General features: G+C 43.1%; 1 protein-coding gene across 1 annotated transcript in view; it reads right to left on the reverse strand.

The window, feature by feature from the left end:
* Positions 1-1,357: 1,357 nt before the first annotated feature.
* Positions 1,358-17,494, reverse strand: part of LOC147722751 (acid-sensing ion channel 1C-like) — a 657,309-nt gene continuing 641,172 nt past the window's right edge. Inside the window, exon 12 of the mRNA XM_086965218.1 lies at positions 1,358-2,455. Within this exon, the coding sequence (XP_086821344.1) occupies positions 2,351-2,455 (105 nt within the window). The 3' untranslated portion in view covers positions 1,358-2,350. The remainder of the gene's footprint in view (positions 2,456-17,494) is intronic.

The raw sequence follows: 17,494 nt of genomic DNA on the forward strand, positions 1-17,494 counted from the left end.
AACATTTTGGAAAGTGAAGATATTAATTTACACAGGTTATTAAACATAGTAAAACATACTGAATTACAAAATAAATCAAATGATAAAAGCCTCAAATGGATCTTGTTGCTCTGTGCATTAATTCAACCTTCTCCACTGTTGCTTCTTGTCCAGCAGATTCAGTATTAATTACCAAACAATTTGTGCCTACCAATTTTTACTTAGGAAAATACCTTGCTATACTATGACATTGCAGCAAGCTTAGAACTCACCCCTAGCTCCTCCTCTCCTAGACCCTAGCTCAGATGAAGGGATAATTCAAGACACTGTTACTTTAAAAGTACAAGTAGGTAACTTTTAGTTTTCGTGACACAACAGCATCCTGCTACTGAAGTCCTTGTTTTTCAATATCATGGCTCACAGCATATAAACATTCAGGGCCTTATTTATGGATGTCTTGCGACACGTTTGCACCACTGTTGTGTCACATTTCGTTACGCAGCAGCAGCGTAAACAATGCACCATATTGAGCCATATTTACAGGGAGACGCATCTCAGCAGGTGCGTCACCTTGTAAAGCTGTGCACCATGCTATACCTGCGTCATGTATGATGTATACAGGGTGGGCGTTCCCACATAAAAAAGGGTCGGAGAAGTGTTGCAGTGAAATCTATGAGATTTCACTGCAACACTTCTAGGACTCCTCTGCGTCCAAATGTTATGCCTGCCTATTGACAGGCATTAGGGTGGTAGAGTGCAGTGGGATTTGGCCTACCTCAAGCATTGCTGGAGTTGCGTAATGCTTGCGACATAACTCCAGCAAAGCGTGCCTTTTGCACTGATGGATACATCAGGATTCCTGATGTATTTGTCATTTCTTGCCACATTGAGCGCAGTACTTTAAATACAGTGCATCCATTGTGTCGCAAGGAGGGCGCAGTGAGAACTGCAGTGTTTTATTACAGCGATGCAACAGTTTTCATAAACCCTCAATTCAGAGAATGGATAACACTGGTCATTTAATGGAGGAATCAATAGTTCTATCCCAGGTGAGAAATTAGGTATTTTGTGTGGCTGGAAAATCTCTGGTAGAAGGAACCACAAGGTCATCTTAAAGGCCAAGAGATCAATAGCACGTGTGGAAGACTTGGGGCAAAAGGGACTCTGACCAGATTGAACAGAGCGTCGTCATCTCATCGCAATGCTTGCTGATTTTGCTGATCCACTGTTTGGGTTAGTTGTACAAACTGTCTGGGAAACCTGAGCCTCGGCTGATGTAACAATCTGAATCTAATGTCCTGTTATTTCTGCTGAGTATGACAATGACAGTAGAGGATAACCAACAAAGCATTCCCAGAATTATCCCACTTTATTATCATCATTATTATTTTTAGTGTTATAAAGCACAGCAGCTACCCCATAAGGTTTCCTTCTGAAATAGGAAAAACATGTAATTGTTTAGTAGGTGACAACAAAAAGGCAACTAGCCCAACAGTCTGACCAGCTTGTTTCCAGAATCGCCAGCGTTTACTCCTGGAGTACAGATGTCTTCAACACAACCCACCCAGGTTCCCTGTCCATCCCTGTCTCTGTTCATGGCTCTTTTAGATCTGCCTCTGCCGTACTTGGGTTTCTGCTAGGAGTTTTCTCTGCAAGCGCTCTGAGACCTTCGGGTGATTTATGCGCTATACAAATGTAATAAAATAAATAAATAAATAAATAAATCTACAGTATCTTCCATCTAATTCATCACTAATAACTCACTCTTTCACTCAGTGTGTCACAGAGAATTTAGTATATACCACTGCCTTTCCAGACTGACATTTCTCTTACCAGAAGATCCCTTGCTTTTAATCTAATCTAGAGCAAAACCTGGCTCGTTTATTATCCCCAAGAAGAGCAAGTTTTTGTAACGTTTATCACATAATGGAACAACGATTTACAGACCACAGTACATAAGATCACAGCTTCTGATCCCAAAAGCCTTCTGGTCACGATGCAGTAGTAAGTTCCATTTTTGTTTTACCCCAAACTAATTCAGATAAAATCCTTTTTCTTCTGGAGAGATTAGTTTTGGATGAAAAGTTCCCATGCAGATGTCGATGAAGGGCGCATGTCCTCTTTCCCTTCGCTCACATATCTATATTTCAGATTATTAAAGACAAATCGTTGAGCTACTTGGTGACACCAGCATATCTGCAGATGTGTTAAAAAGTATCCTCTAAAATATACAGATATATGTTTAATATTGTGGTTTCTTTTTTTTACTTTTCTGCTGTATTACCCAAAGCCTACTTCGTTATATGTATCAAGTTCATCAATCCTCACAGCAGCACCGTAGATGTGTCCACCCATCTTCAGCATGTCTCCATCAGCAGGCAAACTCCTCAAAGCTCCCTAGAGTCGGGTGACGAGGTAGCATTTTCGGTGTGAATCCGAGGTTGTCGGAGTGACTCCAAAGTGTTTCGCCCGTGCTCTGCGACCGGGAGGGACACGGTTCAAGAATTGGGAAAATAAAAGATTGATAACAAAAGAGAGACAAAAGGAGGAACAATTAGTAGGAACGAATCCAGTGTAATGGATTACTTTCGATGTTGCTACACTTAAAGAGATCCTGTAAGGCATAGCTAGGCACAGAGTATGAAATTGTGTTTGCAGCTTTGCCTGCATAGCTTTCTACCTCTGTGGAATAGTACATTACCAAATGTATTTTATGATCTGCAAATGTGTGATGAATGCAAAGCCGTTGAAAGGATGAATGTTGAAAGCACTTGGGACTTAGAAAGCAGAATGGTTTGTGCTGGTGCTGCTGAAAGGGTGGAAGGGCAGGAGAAATGTCAACCAACAAGTCAAACCAGACTTTGTTCTAGCCATCCTACAATACCCCTGATGGCAGTTCGCCTATGTTTGAAGAAGCATCCAGTAAGCTTGCATTTGCCTGCCTTGAGGGCAGTGGCGGCTCCTCCGCAATGGCGGAGGATCGTCCCACTGCTTTCAAGTAGTGCGAGAAGAGGAAAAATATAATGATAATAACTTTCATTTATTATCATTCTATGTTTGTGCTGCTTTGCCGGGGCTGCTCTCGGAGCAATGACTGTTTGCCCTTTGGAGCCTCCCAAACCAGTCATGCGCACTTTCCCCGTTCTGGAGAACATGCCCAGGCCCCCATTCCCTGGTTGCGTGCCAAACCAAGAAACTCAAAACAAATCAATGCATGTTGTGATTGGTCAGGGAGCCTGGGTGCCTACTAATCAAAACGCTGCATTGCAGCATTGTGATTGGTCAGTGGGGCCTGGCTGTGCTTCCTGTTCCTCGAAGACAGCAGGAGCAGAGACGCGGGACCCGGCGCGAAGGTAAGTTAGTTAATTTTTTTTTAATGATGCGCATCCTCGTGTGACCACCGACCCCCATCACGTGCCCACCCGCCCAGCCACCCTGGAGCCATGCCGGCCACCACTGCTTGAGGGACGGTGTGCTAGATTTATCATAATCTCTTGGTATCTGTAATAAACTTTTCCTATGCGCCTATAGAGTGCACTAGATACTAGTGTATTCTGCTCCAGAGTAGATTTTGAGGAATGTATAAAACAGCTAGATCATGGAGAATGAAAACGATGACACAAAGAACATATAATCAAAGTACAAACTATATACGTGCACTTGACAATATATTGACTGCGTACCTTAACTTTATTAACATGTGCAAAGCATTTAAATGCATTACTGAAATATATTCACTGTAGAGACTAGAGATTTATATATGTGTGCACTAATGTTTAGTTAAACAATGAAAGCATGTATTTTTCTTAGTTTTACAACTACATTTCAAGTTAAATTGCATTTATTTTGAAAGTTATAATTTCATATGTAAGCATGTACTCCTGTTACTTGCATTTTACATTGATCCTCAGAGTTACACATGCATGTATAACTATGTGTTTGACGTGCACATTAAATGCTTAGTTAAATCAGCTTGACAACAGGCCTCAGTTGAAAAGCATTTTGCTTCGCTAGCATGTTTTCATCTTTCCTTGCAGATTTATTGACAGGAAAGAGCATCGCAAAAATCTAAGGGCCTCATTTATGAAAACAGTTTAATCGCTGCGTGAAAACAGTGAACCAACAGTTTTACTGCGCCCTTCTTGCGACAGGATGGATGTGGCATATTTAATGTATGGCGCTCTATGTCGCAAGGAATAACATATATGTCAGTATTTCTGACACATCTGCAGGCGCAATAATGACGCATTGCTGGAGCGTGTCCCAAATGTGACAGAACTCCAGTAATGGGTCATTACACGTGGGCAAGTCCCATGTTAAATGTCCCTGGGTCAGTCTTACGCTGCTGTGAGGCAGGCACAAGATTTTGACACAGTGGCATTCTAGAAGGGGTGCAGTGAAATCTGGTAGATTTCACTGCGCCACGTCTACAAGCCTTTTTGCCGGGGAATACCCACCCTGCATACATTATACCTGATGCAGGTATAATGTAACGTACGGTTTTCCAAAGTGATGCATCTGCTTAGATGCATCACTTTGTAAATAGGGTGCAACATGGCGCATTTTTTACGCTGCCGGTGCATCACAAAAAGTGATGCAACGGAGGCGCAAAAGTGTCGCAAGTCCTCATAAATAAGGCCCTAAATTTGTAAGGAAAGAACAAGAACAAATCCATTAAACAATACAAGACCTGGAAAATGCTAATCACCAGCTCCTGAGCCAATGACCAGCCATAAAGGACAGCGCTAAGCAACAGCCAGCCAAGCAATGATAGCCCAACCAGAAAAAGGTGAATAGAACCTCTGAAGCCTGGATGCACCTCCATTAAGAAAGTGTAACAGAAACAAACTAAAATATGTATCAAATATATCTACCCATCAAATATGTTCCAACTTAGTATCACAACATACAGTTGATTTAGTCTAGCATTACATTTCACTGGAAACTTTGTATTGTTTTCTGACAAGCCATTTTCTGATGAGACCCATGGCTTGTTTACCACAAGGTTTGAAATGTCTACATGTTAGTAATATATCTGAATTATAAAAAACAACACAGACAAGAACTGTTGTTTCGAAGTTGCTTGCTGCTTGTAATTTGAATTAAATTCTATTTGGGCATATTTTGCACAATCACTATTTATGTAAATTCAGCCAACTATCAAGCCACCCACTCACTGTCTTTGCATATGCTTCCAGCACTGTGTTACTGAAGTGACTGCAAATTAATGGTAATGTTTGTGATGGACCTAAGATCCTTGCATCTCAATCGCTTTGTAAACTCAGCGGCTAGGACCCTCCACTGGTCGTATACAACTTTGTTGACTTGAAGCATAAGAAAGAAGCTAACAACAGCAATACATTTCAAGTACAGTGAAACCAATATGATGCCACAGAAATGACATAGAGAATGCTGTCCAAACAATAAGGGCTTTGTTAGCAGTTAGTCAGTCAAATCACAATAGGAATCAATTACCCCAGGTTAAGTAAAAGTATCATAAGAACATAACTTTCAAAATGATCATGCAATCGAAAGTTGTATATTATGAGGAAAACAAATGCAAAATATAATGACGTAGGAGAGGCAAAATACAAAATATGAATGTTCCATAAAGGAGTTTCGCTATTCAAAATAAAGCATTGAAAGTGGCAAGGGGATTTCTCTGAGGAAGGTGTCAGCATCAATTGAACCAAATGTAAGGTTCACAGGAGAAACAAAAGTGCTCAAGCATAAAACACAACACTTTGGTCCAGTGCTTAATTTGTAAAAAAAAGAAGTGCAGTGCTGAAAATGTTGCCAAGGAGGCCATCGCTCACGTCTTCCTCCGGTGAGCCCCACTTTCAACACTCTCACTTCCTCAGTCTCTATCTTCTAACCTTGTTCTGTTCCCTAAGTCTTTGCTCTAAGAGTCTATCCTCTCACCTCTCTAATTGTTTTCTATCACCTTAGTCACACCCTTTATTTTTGATTTGCCCTCTATTCATTTTAGCCCTGCCCTTTTTTCTCTTCACTTTTATCCATGCTCTGCTCTCTCTCCCCTCGATCTTGGCTCTTTACTATCACTCTCTAGCAGTGATTAGCTGTGTCTCCATTTTATCATTTGTCTGCTTTTTTTCCTCTGTCCTGTACTCCACATCCATGCATTCTATCCTCTCTCTTCTTAATGCTCTCTTCTTCACATCATGGCTGCTTTCTCTTTTTATCTGATTTGCTCTCCTCCTTTTCTTCTACTTTGCTTCGTTTTATCTCTCTCCTCTCTTGTTGTTTCTTCTCCCCTTTACTCTTGCTGTCTCTCATCTATAACACAGCCTGTGACCCCTGTTGTCAGCCTGTACATGTCCCTGCTATTTTGAACTCTGCATTTTCCTGTTGTTATTCCTAATGAAGCGGAAGATGACGTGTTTTACTTTCTTACCTACACTGATGCAAAAAGGAAATGAAAATTCTATTTTTCATATTTTAATCCGTGTGGTATGACTGGGTTTATTGCGGAACAGTCGGCTGCTTGAGCACAGCAGGTCATGTCACTGCTAGTGCTGCCTGTAATTAGTAGGTCCAGGGATGGGGATGGCATCGGCATCCACTGCTCAGCTTGCTGTGATCCTGCCTGCTACAGCACAGGCATTGTCCCGAACAGTAATGCTGCCAATGCCGGTAAGTGTGGCTGTGGTGTCTACTAGACTCACTCATGCTCAGCAATTACCATGCTGGGGTACAGCACACAGATTCTACTGGTGATGCCATGGCGCACAAAGGTTGTGTTGGGCCACAGCCGCATCAAGCACATTGAGGATAGCAGCAATTTAGGGCTGCCGGATATGCTACTCTGGCTAAGCAACAAGTGGAAAGTCCACACTTTAACTTATTCTTCCTCAAGAGCCCTTACTCCCAAGTTCCAAATGAGCTCTTGCAGCTTCCTTGCCTCAAATCCGTCATGAGCCAGCCCCCAGCTACAAATATTCAATGGGAGGTTTAGGCTCAGGCAGTGGCAGGGTGCAGCAGACTAGGGGAATAGAATGCAAGCCATAGTTTGTCGATGACTTCTTGGATTTGTGATCAGCGTGATGACATAATTTCTAACATGGTGATACACAATCATGCCTGCTTGGACAGGCGTATGCCGACCTGCCTAGGAACATTACCAGCCAGTCACCATGGAATGTATGTTATTCTTTTTATGTTGAATTGAACAATTAATATTGAGACCACCACCTGCAGGTTCAGAAATTTTAGCCCCGGCCCTGTGAAAGAAGTGCAGGTGCTGAGCACCTGAAAGCACCTGCTCAAATTAAGCGCTGCTTTTGTCACGAGAAATCAGAAGAGTTAAGAAGAGGGCTGTTTCTAGCAAAGACATGTAACATTGTTCTGATCAGCATGGCACAAGAAGCTCTCTTCTACCGTCTCAATCGCCATGTCCGAAGCCAAATTTTAATTAAGTTTCAGCTACCTATCAGTCTAGTATAGTAAACATGAAGCATATTCTCGCTAACGAGGCACAGAATTAAAGACCTGAAGAGGAGAGAAAAATTGGGCCCCGGTTACATGTTAGGCCCATGTTAAATTCAAAATGTCTTTCAAGCAAATACAGCTAGCATAAACAAATACAATGACGGCATTTAAAGAAGGTATACATTGTTGCATTGAATGTGGACACATCAATTATAGTTCAACTAGATATACCGATGGCATCTCATTAAGGTAAGTATAGCCATCTACAAGACTTGGTTCATGTAAGGCACGCAGATTAACACTGTTAAACACACTTTGAGTATATATTTTGCCTATAAAGAGGTGCAGCAGTAATTACACTGCTCCAATCCCATAAGATCTCCAAAGAAATAATATTATGATACTGTTGGAATTTAATACAGATAGATCTTCATTTTGTTATTTCAATAAAATAAATAACAAATGGTTTGATATAATTATAGTGAAAGAGAAGTTGTGTTTCTTTAGCATGTCTGTTGTTAAGGAAACACAGTATACTACAAATATTTAAAAACGGACTATTAAATGAACCCCTGGAGACCACTGTTTCCCTTTTTATACCCACATATGTCACACAACAGCAAACGGGAAGAGTATGACAGCACACAAAAACGTAGAAAGAACACAACAAAAAGTTGACCAAGAACACAGGGCAAAAAGGAAGTTTAACTCCACACCTCTCCGAAACATAGGCAGGCAACAGAGTGAACCAGCCACGATGACCTTTAGTCACAGAAAGACAATCTTCAGACAGAAAACAAGACCCCGTAGCACTAATAAAAATTTAGCAAGTCATGTCGAAATGGCATCTTACAAACCCCTTTCATGATGGGTAGTGTTTGCAGGCTCAAAAGCTTGATCAATTGTGCCATGGACAGTATACAGATATCTTTGCAGGGAATGCATAAGGAATGGGAGTCTGAGATAGGAAAAGTAGGGAATTAGACAGGGTATTTACGTAGCCACTAGTCACACACAGTCTCAAGCAACTTCAGATTCGAGAACACTTAGGGCATATTATCAAGAACGGCGTTAAAAAGTATCGCCAGTTTAGCAGCAGAAAACTGCAGCTAAAGCGGTGATAATGGGCTTGATAATATGCCCTTGCGAATTCCAATAGAAGTCCATGTTCTGGTGTGAACCTGGGCTTCTATTGGAATTCTCCAGGGCATACTATCAAGCCCATTATCGCCGCTTTAGCAGCAGTTTTCTGCCGCTAAACGGGCAATAATTTTAACACCGTCCTTGATAATATGCCCCCTCGTTTAATATCCTTTATAGAGTCTACCTCTCCCCTGACAAAATCAATAAAATGTTTCCTGAAGCCAAAGTCTTGTGCTACTGGTATAATGCCTTTGCAGCAGACCTACAACATATGCTGGGGAGTTGCACTTCCATTACAGTAACTGACACACAACCACTATAACTGGCTGCCCTAACCTCAGAAGGTGAGAAGTCTGTGCTCCGGGCATCTTTAAATGCACCAAGAAGAATAAATGGCTATAGGCCTGGCCCTAGTGTTAGCTAAGTGAACTATAACTTTGAAGTGTAGAGAAAATGTACCTCCTTCAGCAGTAGCCTGGTGGCAGACGGCTTTAAAATGAACAGAAGCTGAGAGCAAAGCAATGAGGAGGGAAGAGGCTACCGGCCTCAGGAAGTGCTCTATAGCCAACATATGGGATGAAAGGGCATGGCCCTAAATTTTTTACCTGCCACAAAAGACATTGGGGCATATTACCAAGCAATATCGATAATTAACGCTATTGCTTGGTTAGAGACAAAAATTTACCGCAGAGCTGCGGCGATTTTTACCGCAAATAAACCTTGGTATTACCAAGGTTTATCGCAAATGCGATAAAAATCGCCGCAATGCATGAATATCGCTGAAAAGTCCGCGATATTCATGCATTACCGAGCTAATGCTCTTAGCCATGTTATCCACCTCCCATTGGATAACATGGCTAAAAACTGCTCAGGGCAGGTGTTAGCTTTTGGAGATATTCGCGCTTAGCGCGAATATCTCCAAAAGTTGGTAATAGGAGATAGCGATGTTAGCGACTGTTTTCAGTCGCTAACATCTTGGCACGCCCACTTTGCATGTCATTAGTGATAAATATCACTGACATGCAAAGTGGAGCCCAAGATGGTCGCTATCTCCTACTAGCTGTCGCTAACTGGTGTTAGCGACAGCTAGGTAATAGGGAGATAATTTTATCTCCGCTTTCTTGACTTTTAAAGCCAAAAAAGCGGAGATTAAACCTCCTTGATAATATGCCCCCCTATTTTTTCCGCTGTAGCACTTAATTGATGTTTTCAACACCTAACGCATGAGGGGCTAATAACGTGGCAGCCTGATCGCCTTTTTATCTTTCTGTCATGGCGGAGCATATGACACTGCCTATTTGAAATCATTATCGTACAATTAAGACCATCATTTCTCTTCCACTACCAACATGTAATTATTTTCACCAGATACATTGCATAGACAACATGTCTGTAGGCCTATCACAATATGTTTGAAGAATAACTATACAACTCACTTTGGCAACCTGTCTCTTACTGTACCTGTATTGTTAATTGTTTCAAGCTTTGGTTTAGTTTAATTTAAAGAGCACTACAGGATAGATTTACAAGCCCCTAGCAACACTTTTGTGCCACCGTACCGTCACTTTTGTGAAGCAGTGACGGCGTAAAAAAATGTGGCCAATTTACTATGTGATGCATCTAGGGATATGCGGCAGTTTGTAAAGACCTGCGTCACATTACACCTGTGTCAGGTATAATGTATCCAGGGTGGGCGTTCCCACGCAAAAAGCCATGTAGAACTGACGATTTCACTGCGTCATTCTATGCCTTCACTGCGCCAAAATCCCTACGCCTGCTCAGACCAGGAATGACGCAGGGATTTTTGAATGTGACTCACCCATATGTTGTGGTGCATTGCTGGAGTTATGTCACTTTTATAAGCCACTCCAGCAATGCGTCACTTTTGTGCCAACAGATGCGTCAGAATTTTTGACGCATCTGTTAATCCTTGCGTCAAGAGGGCACTGTATTGTAAATACAGCGCATCCATAGTGGCGCAAGGATATTCGGCGCAGGGATGCTTGTTTCCAGTCCAGGGAGGACCTGGCTTGGCAGTTCGGGCTGGACTGTTCCCATTGGGTGTAGGGTCAAAACTGATTTGCATATGGCTGGGTCCAAACTGGAATGGCATGGTGAGCAAAAAAAATATGGATTTAGGCCCAAATCTCTCTACTTGGGTGAATGTATGACATTGTTCTGCATTTTGTCCATCAATTGTTGTTTTTGCATTTGTCACCCAGAGTGCGATCGGTATGGCCAGACGTGGGTCCCATGCTCTCCCTGCCGCTGGAGTCAAGCTATCCTGGCTGATGAGGGCTGAAAGCCGGAAACCGGTCCTGGGATGCTTGTTTCCAGTCCAGGGAGGACCTGGCTTGGCAGTTCAAGCTGGACTGTACCCATTGGGGGCAGGGTCAAGACTAATTTGCATATGGCTGTGTCCAAACTGGAATGGCATGGTGAGCAAAAAAACGATAGATTTAGGCCCAGATCTCTGTACAGGGATGAATGTATGACATTGTTCTGCATTCTGTCCATCAATTGTTGTTTTAGCAACAGGCGCAAGGAATCTGACGCTTCTATGCAAATGCGTCAGTTTCTTGTAAATCTGCCCCTACACATGTTGACACACCAAGCTTACGATCAAACTACACTCGGAGGCTGACATGACACATTGTTAAAAAATATTTATGAATAACTATTATCTCTGTCAGCAATGTAAACTAGCAATTTTCTTAATTTAAAATGCAAATGAAGACGATTTATAAAAAAGAATTGTTCAGCAAATTGTGTCAAATTAGACCAACAGGCTCGAGAGGCCACAAATCATTCACCACAGGACAACTTCAGGACCCACAATCCTGGAATATCTCCCCCCAACTTCTCTACCAGTCAAGTGCCTAGATGCTAACAAACGTGGCCGGTACAATGTGAAGGATCTCCAGAAAAATGCGGAAACTGAGTGCAAGGCCAGAGACATAACCAAGACCAAACCCACCATAGGCTCCCCAACATCTTTAGCACTGGTGTCAGGATCCTAGAGTGGGAGAGCAATCTTGGCATCACTAACAGAAATGAAAAAACACATCATACTGGACAGAGTAAATGGACTGAAAAGAAACTAATTTCCAAGTGGAAAGGAAGCCCAGAGACACAGGGCCCTATCCACAGAACTAACTTAAGACAAAAATCCTAAACTTACTACCATTTTGGTATTCACAGAAGGCACTTACTCATTTTGGTATTCACAGAAGGCACCTACTCATTTCCATATTCACAGAAGTTAGGAGTCCTAACTTTAGGACTCCTACATGCCTTCTGTGAATACCGAAAGTCTTAAAGTTAGGATTTTCCTCAGTTTAGGAGTAGTAAAGTTAGGACTCCTCTAACTTTAGGACTCCTAAATGCCTTCTGTGAATACCGAAAGTCTTAAAGTTAGGATTTTTCTCAGTTTAGGAGTAGTAAAGTTAGGACTCCTCTAACTTTAGGACTCCTAAATGCCTTCTGTGAATACCGAAAGTCTTAAAGTTAGGATTTCTCTCAGTTTAGGAGTAGTAAAGTTAGGACTCCTCTAACTTTAGGACTCCTAAATGCCTTCTGTGAATACCGAAAGTCTTAAAGTTAGGATTTTTCTCAGTTTAGGAGTAGTAAAGTTAGGACTCCTCTAACTTTAGGACTCCTAAATGCCTTCTGTGAATACCGAAAGTCTTAAAGTTAGGATTTTTCTCAGTTTAGGAGTAGTACAGTTAGGACTCCTAACTTTGGGACTCCTAAATGCCTTCTGTGAATACCGAAAGTCTTAAAGCTTGGATTTTTCTCAGTTTATGAGTAGTAAAGTTAGGACTCCTAACTTTAGGACTCCTAAACTGAGAAAAATACTAACTTTAAGACTTTCGGTATTCACAGAAGGCAGTTAGGAGTAGTAAATTTAGGACTCCTAACTTTACTACTCCTAAACTGAGAAAAATCCTAAGTTTAAGACTTACGGTATTCACAGAAGGCATTTAGAAGTCCTAAAGTTAGGAGTCCTAACTTTACTACTCCTAAACTGAGAAAAATCCTAACTTTAAGACTTTCAGTATTCAGAGAAGGCATTTAGGAGTCCTAGTGTTAGGACTCCTAACTTCTGTGAATACCGAAATGAGTAAGTGCCTTCTATGAATACCAAAATGAGTAAGTGCCTTCTGTGAATACCAACATGGTAGTAAGTTCAGGATTTTGTCTTAAGTTGGTTCTGTGAATCGGGCCCATAGAGAGGAAAGGAGAAGACACATTAACCCTGATGAACATCCAAGGTGGAGAGGGAGAGAATAAATAGATGATAATCCCCATAAACATTCTATGGGTGGGCAATCATTATGAGAGGAGTGTTAATGGCCGACATGAGGACCGAACAGACACTAGGGGCATATGTAACAAAAGTTCATGCAGGACGGCAATCCAAGTAGCTGTGCTGCATTGTGTGAACAGAAAAGAGCTGGAAAGCACCATATCTACTAAGATATGGGGCTGTTCAGCTCCCACCTAGTGTTGGAAACCTTGTGGGTAGCACCAACGCAGGCCCCCTTGCACCATGGTGCAAGGGGACCTGCATTGAAGACAAGATTGTTTTTGTGCAGGAAGGCACACCTTCCTGCATAAAAACAATCTTGTAAGGCAATTTTTGCTTTCTATGTGTGATGCAGACTGCATTATACAGAAAGAGGGAGTCAAGAGAAGAAATAAAAAATATTCCTTCTCGTTACGCCTCACTGGTGAAGGAGTACAATTTTGCCACATTCCCAGGATTACTAGCTTTAGTTAATCAGTGAATAAGATAAAATCCAAGGGTGTATGCTTGGAAACGCCCATCGCCGATGCTCCACCAATTGAATGCCTCCCAGATGTAGTACAATGAAATGCAATGCAAGAGGCTGTTTCGCACTTCATTTTGTTTCCCAAGCCATACAAGGTGACACAAGTGGGCCCTTACATGGCTTAGTAAATACCAAGTAACATTTTGTGTTGTGGCTGAGACAAAAAAAGGGGTGCAACCAAGACTGAAAATGTTAGTAAATCTGGATAAGAGTCCTTGAAGATGGTCCTCCTCCTCCCATGAGCAGTCCAGCACAGAAGTAGAAATCAAACTGCCAAGTACCACATGAAACTATGAAGACATTATGAACTGATACATAAAATAGGAGTCAGATACGGGTGTAGCTACCAATGGTGCAGAAGGTGCAATGACACTGGGACCTACTGAGCCCTGTTTATGTTTGTATTTTAATAGCTATCCACAGAGAAGGGACCCATTTGCTTTGTTTGCACCTTGGTCCCTGGCACTCTTGCTACTCCACTGGCAGTCAGGAACTAACAGTGGTAGTGGCCATGTACACACTGAAACACTGCACAAAAAGCAGGACAATAACATCCATTTGAGTGCACGACAAAAGCAAACATGTGTAGCCACTCCAACAAGTGTTGACCACAGAAACATGCAGTTTCTTTTGGGGCTGGCCAACAAGTTCACAGCTGTATGCACCTCCATGAACTGAGAGCAAAGCAACTGGACATGCCATGTTATAGAAATGACAGCATATTTTGAAATCAACATCTTTTAGCACAGTAAAAATGCAATTCAAAACATATTCTAACACTAGCAGCCCGCCCCTGCGTTGCCCAGGGCAAAAGGGGGCTGGGGGCAGCATCGCAGCAGGAGAGGCGCAGCAGAGCGTCCGGGAGCAGCAGAGCGTACTTACAGTGTTTCCTTGCTCCGGTTTTGTTGGTCCTGGCCGCTTCTGCCCACGCTCGTGTCTGCTGTTTCCCCCGACGTCCCGACTTTGAGGAAAAGACTTCCGAGCGCTCATGGCCCCCGCCTGTCCTTCCGCCCGTCCCTCGTGCGCACCAGCGGCTCTTGTCTGCTGTTTCCCCCGACATCCCGACTTTGAGTAAAAGGCTTGCGAGCACTCATGGCCCCCGCCCGCTCCCTCGGTGCACACCCGCGACTGCTTCACTTTCCTCAGCCGCCGCTCCTCCTCGCGCTGCTGAGTTTACTGCTTCACTGCTCCTCCGCTTCTCGCCGCTGCTCACCGCTTGTCCGCCGCTCGCCGCTCCTCCCTGCCTGTCCGCAGCTCCTCCCCGCGCTCATGTCCGCCGCACTTCCTCTTGGTCCTGAACGCCGCTCCTCCCCGCGCTCCCGATGTCATCACGCACTTCGCGGCCGGCGCTACTTGCAAGGGACTACTTTTTTTTTATTCCTAAATTTTTTAAAGAACGTATATTTTTTATTTTTACATAGCCTATGTCCTTATGCTTGCCCTGAGGTTTTCAAAGATGTCTTGGGTGTTTGGATTGGTGGTGTAGTTTTCGAGTTTACCTGGCTCAAAGGACACAGGGCCCGATGTAGGTGGCAAATACCGGTCGGAAACGGCCGAATTCGGACCTTTCCGACCGGTATTTGGCTTCTTGAGATGTAGGGGGCCAGATTTTACAGATTCTGTAAATTTACCGATCGGTAAATTTACAGAATCTGTAAAATACCGAATCGGTATTTTTACCGATTCGGTAATTCCCAGATGTAGGTGGGACTCTTCTGAGTCCCAAAGGCCCTACAAATTCGGTATTTTACCCCCCAATCCATTTGGGTGTTAAAATACCGAATTCAGGTGTGCATGCACATGGGTGCATGCACACCTAGTCATGTGACAGACAGACATGCCCTTAGGGCATGTCTGTGTGCCACATTGCGCACATGCCTATTTTTGGGGTGCCAGAGGGTGTCAAAGTGACACCCCCTGCACCCTTGTGAAATTCGGTATTTACCGATTCGGTAAATACCAAATCGGTAATGCCCATTCATTCCTATGGGCTTCAAAGCCCATAGGAATGAATGGGCATTACAGATTCGGTATTTACTGAATCGGTAAATACCGAATTCTTCCGATTCGGTATTCCAGCACATCTGGAATACCTACATACCCACCCCTTAGATTTACCAACTTTTAATTACCGAATCGGTAAAATTCGGTAATTAAAAATCGGTAAATCTATTCTACCTACATCTAGCCCACAGTTCTCTCTTTATAATAGTAGTATAGATAAGTAAAACGCATATTTAGAAATGCCTTACAAAATGTGTGAATTTCTTTTAGATGAATGAGTAAATATAACCAAAACATATTGTGGAGTGACAAATATAGACTAGAAAGATGCTATTAGAAAAACATCAGTGAAATTGCATGTACTTTAAAATTTTGCACCAAGCAACTTTACTTTAGCCTGTGCAGTGATTATGTCTAAAACTTCTTTTCGACTTTTGCTCATAGTAAAACGTCCTGTGCAACAGCCTAACACTGATGTCATTTTAGAAATGTGCTGACGTTACTATTTTGTTCATTTACTTCATCTCACCCCATGTTAGATCATTTCCATTTTCAATAATAAGCTTATTGAAAATGAATAGAATAAATGTTGACGTAAACTTATAATGTTGCTCAAAAATTAACTCAATATATGTTTTCACATTTGCTGACTAGCCTTTGTTTCTGTGCTGAAACTCACAATGCATCTTAAGCTTAGGTAAGGGGGTTCTCATGGGAGCCTTCCTCATGTAACAATTGTACCAAATGACTATATCACTTTGGATGACGAGAGTGCAGATTTTGGGAATCGGAAGAAGATGAATCGTATGATTGACAACACCGCATTACGAACCGCTCTGATTGGAAATCGGGAGAAAACGTCAATATGAATCAATACATGTGTTGAAAGGTTATAATAACAAGGGTTCCTAACTAGTCACACACACACCTCTACTTTCCCCAAACCGCTTTTGGCAGTCTTGAGGATTTTCCTCTGCTTGTGATTCATCTTCATGGCGAGTTGATTTACTTTCGCCTTTTTGACTCATGGGAGTACAGGGCCTACTACACTCCAATGACGACTATTTTTTACTGTTTGAGGCACCATTTTCCTTGGCTCCATAATAAACCATGGTACCTTTGCTAGGCCAGTGTTGATAGCGGCGCTATTCTGCTCCGGAGTGCCAGGCACAGTGTCATGGCGCTAGATGACGGAGGTGTATGAGAAGGCCAGGTTGTCACAAGATCTCGAGTGAGCTTTGTAGCACTCTTGCCCCTCGAGGGTCTACTTAAGTCCCTGCCTCCATTACTTTCTATGGAAGGAAGTTGCAGTATCAGTGATTGGCAGTGAATGAGGCTGGACCTACTCAAGGCCTGAGCTGCGAGTGAGTAAGGGAAGCCGCTGAGAAAGTGAGGATGCAGCTCCTTTACCACTATTCTTATTGCAGCCCCAGGAAACTTAGGAGCGGCTGCACCCACCATTATTGGGAGAAAGGATCTCCGTTGCGGCTTGACGGAAGCGGTTGACTTGCATGGCAGTGCCTGGATTGGCAGCAGTGCTCCGAGCCCTGACCGCCCCTGAGGGGGGACATTTGTGAGACGTGCCCGCTGCTGCTACATAGCGTAGAACAGCGAGCCGAGCCTACATGCCTTGCAGCCTCTACCTTCAGGTGCAGACGCTACTGTGTGTCTGTGCAGCCCCTCTTTCTAGTAGCACCTAGAGCTACTAGAGCTGGTGGGTCCGCAACGAGCACTGGAGGAGCAAGTCTGGGGTTAAGCGAAGCGAGACCCGCTTGCTGGGCCCATCACTGCAGAGAGCTGAAATTGGATCAACCGCTGATTGCCTGAACTGAATGGGTGCGAGGTTTTGTGCTCTGGCCATGTGGCTAGCAGCCCTAGTTGCATCAACAGCTATGGCTTGGTAGGTCACCAGTGATGTGGTGGAGTAGTGGAAAATTGCAGCACCACTTAGCACATGACTCAACACCACAGCTTGAAACACCCTGCTGCATAGTATATTTCTTTTGTTCAATACTCCCTTCTGGCATCAGTGAGGGTTGCCCAGACTGCAGGTCCCAGAGACGCCTGCTTCCAAGCATGACTGA

Source organism: Lissotriton vulgaris, chromosome 4_1 (assembly GCF_964263255.1).
Source record: "Lissotriton vulgaris chromosome 4_1, aLisVul1.2, whole genome shotgun sequence".
In the NCBI taxonomy this organism is placed as follows: Eukaryota; Metazoa; Chordata; class Amphibia; order Caudata; family Salamandridae; genus Lissotriton; species Lissotriton vulgaris.